A 7,473-nucleotide genomic window follows, 5' to 3' on the forward strand; every position below is an offset into this window, starting at 1 on the left:
CCGCCCCCCTCCGCTTGCAGGCTAATGTCTCACTTGAAGACGCACGCCGCCAAGATGGCCGAAGAGGACTGCCACATGGGCTCGGTGTCTCCTTGTCCTCACTGCTTCCGTCGCTTCAGCTCTCCCTTCATACTCCAGTGCCACGTGGAGGCGGTGCACACGCAGCACGTGTCTACCGGTCAGTAGCGCGCGCACGCGCGCACGTTCGACGTCAGCGCGTAACAAAGCACGCTCTCCCGTTTGCGTGGCAGCCAAGTGTGAGATCTGCGAGCTGGATTTTGGCACCGAGCCGTTCTTCCTGCAGCACATGAAGAGCACGCACAAGGCAGGAGAGATGCCCTACGTGTGCCAGGTGAGATACGCGTAAAGCGGAGTTGCCTCCATGGACCCAAGCAAGCATCTTGAGAAGTTGGCAGGCGTGCTCAGCGCTATTTTGCCAGAATTATTTCGAGTGAACGGCGTGAGGACCTCAAGTGTCCCCAACAATATCCATCTGAAAACTAAGCCTTGCTCTGTTCATTTTTGCATTTCACCCTCATGCCCAGTGGCTCCGTTTACTATGTTGGTACACGTTTTCAGCCCGAACCTGGAAGCAGAGAAACATGTTTAGTTTGCTGGCACCTGTGCTCTACGGGGTTTATTTGCCAAAACCCCAGAAACAGTCACTCTGCGTATAAAGTAGGAAAAACCTGCAGTGCAGCAGGTCGGCGGTTGGAGAACCGATTTAGTGGGGGCTCACCGTGATACTTTGTGTGTCTGTTTGTGTGTGGCAGGTGTGCGACTTCAGGTCGTCCTTCTACTCGGACGTGTGGAGTCACTTTGAGAAGTTTCACGCCAACACCAAGAACCTGATGTGTCCGTACTGTCTGAAGGTCCTACGCACCAGCCACTGCTACATGCATCACTTTGCCAGGCATCAGGTGACACACGCCCATCAGTGTATACACCCCTCCATCGATGTTCTCTGAATCAATTCGTTTTGGAAATGTGTTCCAGGCGCCAAACCCCCCAAAAACTGTTGAAAACACATCGACGACTGTCATTGTTAAGCTCAACAAAAGTGCGTGTGTGCGTGCGCATGTGTGTGTCCAGAGAAAGTTTGTGTTGAGCTGCAAGAAGTGTCGCCTTCACTTCCTCTGCGTCAAAGAGCGCCAGCAGCACTACGACCTGCACCACAGAACCCACATCACACCCACGCAAGTCACGGGACTCAAGCCGGGGACCAAGGTACAACCCGGTTCGTCTCGCGCCGACGCTGGACACCTGAGACCTCTCACACATGCCTGTGTGTGCGCGCGTGCGCCCATAGGTGACTGTCAGGACGTACTCGGTGGTTGCAGGAGCCAAGTGTGAGGAGGCTGCGCCTCGAGCGGTGATTGCGTGTAAGGTCGGTGTGATGTCTGCTTGCTTAAACAAACACCTCAGAGAGAGAGAGAGAGAGAGAGAGAGAGAGCTACCTAGCTAGCTTGCTAGAGATTATAGAAAGTGTTTAATATCATCCATGTACTTTTACCTCTCTCGCATGCTTTTTAAACTCTGGACACTTTTGAAGGCACTGGTATTCCTTAGCGCTTGCTTTTTCTCCCTCCCTCACTGTCGAAAAATGAAAAATCATGTCACACCATTTTGAGGAAGTGAAAAGACCTGTTTGTTCCATTCCGCAAACGAGATGCGGGGCGTGCTCGGAGCTCTGAATTTGTCCCTTCCAAAAACTGACACCTCAATGTACTGCGAGTTGGAAAAGGAGCAGGAGAAAGTTGGACTTCAACACCAAAATGCTCAACCAAGCGATACAATTTTCTTCCTCGTCTGCCGTCTTCATGTGAAGTGTTCACACGTTATGCCATGAGCAGGCTAATATAAATCAGAATGCATCGTAGGGTCACGTTCAACACACACACACATACACACACACACGTGCACAGCAGTGTCACATACAAATGGAAGAAAAACAATGAACCATCAAGTTGCATCGGGAAACTACCGCGCGACATGAACACTGGTGGCGCAGCAACGCATACAAACAGAGCAGACGACAAGACTCAGACATATCTTTTAAAAAAAAAAAAGTTTTTATTTTTTTATTTATTTTATTATTATTTTTTTACACTTTCATTGCAAAGGCCTCAGTTAACGTGCCGTGTTCTCTTCATGTTATTCTTCATCGATGACGAGGTTCTTTGCTCCAGGTGGTCGACGTCGAGGCAGCGCCACCCCCGCCGGAAGTTCCCAAGAAGAAACCGAGGGAGAGCGTAGCTCACCTGTTGTCCAACCTCAGCAGGTACACACACACACACACACGCACACGCACACACACACACACCAGGGTCCGACATGAGATAATAGGATAAGTTGGCACACAAATTTCATTCTCAGGGAGGAAGACGAAGGGGACGCGCCCCGTCCTTCACGTCGCTGCGTGGAGTGTCTGAAGGGCATCCGCAAGCTGAGCACTCACTTTCCGTCTCGCGTGCGCTGCTCGCTGTGCCCGTTCACCACCTGCTGCTCCACCGCCTACGCCAACCACATGATCAAGTAGGTCCAACCCGACCCCCCGCCCCTCGCCGACTCTCGCTCGGGACTCACTCAGTCGTCGATGCTTGTTTCCCCCACAGAGACCACACCGCCATCAAGAAGTCGCCGCACTACCACGGCATGTTCCAGTCGAAGGCGAGGTACGCGCCAGGCTGCCACCCTTGCCACACATTGAACACCCAAACATGGCCGCTCCCTTCTGATGAGACTTGGAACCACAAAAGTGTCGCCGCATTACAGTTACCAATTCCAAATGTTTGGCTGCCCTGACCACTGTTTTCAAGATTTCAAAATTCCACATGGAAATTCCGACGTTGAAGATCCATTTCTGTTTCCTTAGCCACCTCTTTTACCATTTCGTTAATTCCATATATCCACATCATTCCATGTCTTTCCCCAATTATGTAATCCCACGGCCTTTCAGTTTAGCTTCCTCTTTTCAGCGTTCACGCTCCATTTCTGCAGAAATTCCCACGTGGCGTTTGCGTGCTCCTGTTTGAGTGTTCCTGTGTGTGTGTGTGCGTGCCTGTCAGGTTGCCGGAGAAGCTGAGCTGCGCGTCGTGTTCGTTTGTTAGCCACGTAGGTGACGAGATGGCCGCTCACCTGACAGAGCAGCCGGGCCACGTGTGCGTGGCGTCAGGTAACACTTCAATTTTTGGACGTTAGCAGTTGCGTTCTTTCCGTGGCTCAATGTGCTCCTCTGTCAAATCCCGTTTCTCTTTTTTTATACTACTGAGTCAGTCCAGTAAAATATTTCGAGTGTTTTTTATTTTTATTTTTTAATGATGAAATAGTGAGCGCGCTGCAGTCGAGCGTTAGCGTGCCTATTCAGCTTCCTGGGCTCAGCTCCAGATGGCGCCGCCGACGTCTCACTGATGTGATGCTGTGACCTTTCAGATGCTTCCGACACCTTGGGAGCCGATGCGCAACCGACATGCAATTCCGACAGGTAGCCCCTCCTCCTCCTCCTCCCACCTGTCAATGCGTTTGGACTCTCGTTCTCCGTTGTCACTGGCTCACTTCACAATTGGCGTTTTGGGGTTCAATCCGATCGCAGTGTGGTTACAGAAGCAACTCGTGGCAGGTTGAAGAATGAAAATGTCACTCTTCATCTTCATAAAATATGTTGCAAAGCATCAAACCTCATCTGGCATTCAAAGCGTGAGAAATAATCTTCTATTCAAAGGCGGCGCTGATTTGCAATCGAAAGCTATCTATGGGTGTCTCATTTGAACATTGTCCTTTTGTGTGTTTGGCTGCCTTTCCAGCAAGCGCCGTGTGACATCATCGGGAGGGGGAGGAGCCTTCGTGCCCATCGCCCTGGCACCACCTCGCCAGCTGTCGGTCAAAGCGCTCGTCTCACCCTACGACCTGCCCTCGCCGGCCGCCATGACCATCAAGTTCCTCAGGCCCCGCCCACCGCCTCCTCAAGAGGTCAGGCAGAAGGACAGTCTCTTTGTACCTCTCTCTCCCACTTTTCAATTTTGTTTCTCCTTTTTTTTTTTTTTTTTTTTACTCTTTGCCTTTTGAACAATTTTTTGCACTTCCTCTCTTTTTCTTCTTCCCTCTCCCTCTCGGTGTTCAAGTCTCTCTCTTGCTTCCTTTCTTTTGCTCTCCCAACTCATTCTCCGTTTTAAACTCTAATTTCTTTCTTTCTTTTCCTCCGTCTTTGTCTCATTCTTTTGAAGTCTTGCTTCTCCCTCGCCTGCTCTAAATTTCTGCTTCTCTTGTTATGTATGTTTGTGCACGCTGAAGTCATAACCGACTGTTGTCTTTCTGTCCCAGCCGGCTCCTCCCCCTCCTCCTGCTCCTGCTCCTGCTCCAGCTCCTGCTCCTGCTCCTGATCCTGATCCTGCTCTGAACCCAGCACCGCAAGAGAGCCACCTGCTGGCGGAATGGGAGTGGCGCGTAGCCACGTGGGCGCTGATCCGCCACGAGCAGCAGCTTCGCATCAGCGAGGACGTCCTGCTGCGCACGGGCGCCCGCGTGCCGCCCGAGAACGGCCACGAGGCCGAGCGCCACCGCCGCGCCGTCGAGCGCCTGTGCCAACATCTGCGGCCCGGCTGCCCCGGCGGAAGCCTGCCCGACAAAGTCCTGGACATGGTCATGGAGAAGAGCGCCGCCTTCGTCCTCTCGCTCTGCTCACAGGTGAGTTCGCAATTTTTGCAAATAGCCCGCGGCGCTGCCTCCACTTACGGGTGCCACAACTTGCCGCTTTGTCAGACAAGCTACGAACCGTCGCTTCCTAGAAGTTTAGAATCTTAGCCGTGTTCTTGTCTTGCCTTAAATTGCAAAACAAAACTGGATCAAAAAGCGAGTTTGGTACAGTGTAGCGTGTAAAAGTGCGGCGGGAGAATCCTCCGGCCGTTTTATGTCGAACTGCAGAAAGCTGAGAATATTTACAGCTGGGAGGCTCACATTTGACAGGAAGCTAAATGTTTGGAAATGATGAAGGGATTATCAAACTAAATATCGGTTCATTGGATAATCCAATCGTTGCCAATTATTGTACATCTTGTCAATATATTTAGTGAGGTTTTTCTACACCGCAGTCGGCTTTGTTTCCCCCCCACTATCCGGAGGGCGGCTGGTATGTGGCAAAGCTCGCAAGTCGACGTAGCATCGCGCCAAATGTTTTGTGCCCTTGATGATTACATTGGGACGTTCTGGCCCAGATCCGGAGCGCGTCTCTGCGGCCCGGCCGCGTGGGCTTCATGGACGAGCTGTCGGTGTTTTTGGACGCCAAGCTCTTCGCCGGCCACAGCGAGCAGGCCTTACAGCTGCAGGGCTGGCCGATGCAGACCCCCCTGTTTGACGTGATGCTGTCGGCGCTGTCGGACGGGACCTTCCTGCCACCCGTGCTTTTCTTCCACGGGGCGCCGGTGTCCCTTCCCGCCGGCTTCCCTGACAACGTGCTGCTGGAGGCCCGCCGCAACGGCTTCACCGACTCCCGACGCCTGCAAGTGTGGACGCGCCAGGTTGGGACCACGTCCGTCTGCCGCTTTTCAGTTTCCATCTTGGAATCTGTCTGAAATTAATTCATGGAGCACCTGCCTTTTCCATTTTGAAAAATAAACAAAAATTCCAGGGGAAATGCCTTTTTTATTTAAAAGAAAAAATACTGAAATGAGAAACTTGTGGGTCACTTAAAACCAACCAATTAAATATTCAAATAAACGTTTTACCTGTGCCCTAGTTTTGAATTTCATATTTTATTAGCCTTTATACATCAGAACTTCAAAAACGAGAAATCGGGATTGATCGATTGATTTGTGCGTTCTGCATTGAAGAACAAAAACTTACGACTGCAATGAACCATTTGGACGCTTTGCTGTAGGTGTGGCGCCCGCACGTGTGGCCGAACGGCAAGTCGCTGCTGATGGCGGACGTCCATCGGGGACACACGAGCGACGAGTTCAAGGGCCTGCTGAGCGAGGCCTCCACCGACGCCATTTTCATCCCCGCCGGCTGCAGTTGCCGCCTGCAGCCGCTGGATGTCTGCGTCAAGCCCGTTCTGCACAACTTCTTGCAGGTCAGTGCAAGCGGCGTGCATTAGAGATGACTAGAACAAAACAAAACAAAATCTCAAACTGGATGATTCAGGTCAGGCTTGAGGCAACCTCAAAAGGTGACAAATGTCCAAATTGGCCAAACCTGTTCGAACAATTTCATTTTCTTGGAAAAATCAATTGAAATTGAAAATCGGACTTTTGGCCATTTCTTTTTTTAATCCTCTATGGCTCAGCCAGCCGACTTGATTAAAGGACAAAAGACAAAGGTGAAGGTGGACTTGTGGTGCTTGCAGGCCCGTTGGAAGCACCTGGTAACGCACGGCGGTCTGGATGGTCTGAGTCTGGACCAGCTGGCCCTAATGTTGGCCTGCTGGCTCAGTGAAGTGACGTCCACGCTGAATTCGGACGTTGACATCTTGAGAAGGTTTGGAGTCTTCTTCTGCTCTTGTGGAGCCGTCACAGCTCATCCACCTTTTCGCATGTGTGTGTGTGTGTCAATCAAAACATGGGATTCTGCCTAATCGTGCATATGAGTGGACTAAAAATGAAGGAAAATTCAGCCTGCTAGGGGCTGCCATGTGGTCCAGTGTCGCCCTCTGCTGGCCATCGACATTAACGTCAATCATTTGGTGCCATTCTGAGGTGCCCGGCCAGTCCCGATTATTGGCAAACATTCTGAACAGGTTGACGTTAACATTTTTGCTTTCGTTCGACTACGAGGACGGAGCTTCAAATCACTTATCAAAGGCTGTTCGGTGGTCCATCCACAGGAAAGGCTTCGTTGACTAGTGTTGACATTGGAGCAAGCGCAGCCTTTTGTTCGTCTCTAACCATGTTGCCGTGGCAACCGTGTCCCCTCAGGTCATTTGCGTCGGTGTGTCACCTGCAGAAGGAGCAGAAGGACGCCAAGCAGTTGATCCAATCGCTGACCGCCAAGCTCAGCATGCCTCTGGAGGACCCAAAACCTCCTCCTGGTCCAGACCCTGACCCCAGTCGTGATCCCAGTCCTCCCTCTAGGGAAGTAAAACTTCTTCTGGTGGTACACAGAGACCAGAAGCAGAAAATGGACTTGACCGCGGAGAAGGGAGAGCACCCAAAGACGTCATGACATCAGCTTTTGAGACCTAACGGTCGCATGGACAGCTCTACGGCTGCGTCAGCACCGTCGTGAAATGATTGACAGTCGGTATTGATGACTGATTCGCTTGGAATCATTCCTGACTCCCCACCACCTCCTTGGGGTATTGTAGCGGACGTTATTTGGAACGGTCTTGGCAAGGAGTGCCCAATTCCCAGCGCAGCCTTTGTGACTTTGGCAACACCTGGTGGTGTGATGCAGTATTACCCCTTGTTACTGTTCACTTGAGAACTTCAATTTGTTTTCAATTCTGAGAATTATTAAAAGATTTAACTTTTTCTCTGTGCA

The 7,473-nt window shown here is 51.3% G+C and overlaps 1 protein-coding gene across 3 annotated transcripts in view; it reads left to right on the forward strand.

Annotated features, from left to right (window-relative positions):
* The window catches only part of pogza (pogo transposable element derived with ZNF domain a), a 12,783-nt gene extending 5,310 nt beyond the window's left edge, over positions 1–7,473 (forward strand). For all 3 annotated transcript variants that reach the window (XM_019890331.1, XM_019890332.1, XM_019890330.1), the window contains exons 10-25: positions 21–178; positions 252–352; positions 774–920; positions 1,093–1,227; positions 1,310–1,387; positions 2,190–2,281; positions 2,377–2,535; positions 2,616–2,675; positions 3,069–3,175; positions 3,433–3,484; positions 3,804–3,969; positions 4,321–4,683; positions 5,211–5,513; positions 5,873–6,067; positions 6,341–6,471; positions 6,909–7,473. In XM_019890331.1, coding sequence (XP_019745890.1) covers positions 21–178; positions 252–352; positions 774–920; positions 1,093–1,227; positions 1,310–1,387; positions 2,190–2,281; positions 2,377–2,535; positions 2,616–2,675; positions 3,069–3,175; positions 3,433–3,484; positions 3,804–3,969; positions 4,321–4,683; positions 5,211–5,513; positions 5,873–6,067; positions 6,341–6,471; positions 6,909–7,155 — 2,494 coding nt within the window. In that variant the 3' untranslated portion in view covers positions 7,156–7,473. The remainder of the gene's footprint in view (positions 1–20; positions 179–251; positions 353–773; positions 921–1,092; positions 1,228–1,309; positions 1,388–2,189; positions 2,282–2,376; positions 2,536–2,615; positions 2,676–3,068; positions 3,176–3,432; positions 3,485–3,803; positions 3,970–4,320; positions 4,684–5,210; positions 5,514–5,872; positions 6,068–6,340; positions 6,472–6,908) is intronic.

The sequence above is a fragment of the Hippocampus comes genome, unplaced genomic scaffold (assembly GCF_001891065.2).
Source record: "Hippocampus comes isolate QL1 unplaced genomic scaffold, H_comes_QL1_v1.1 scaffold71, whole genome shotgun sequence".
NCBI classification, from domain to species: domain Eukaryota; kingdom Metazoa; phylum Chordata; class Actinopteri; order Syngnathiformes; family Syngnathidae; genus Hippocampus; species Hippocampus comes.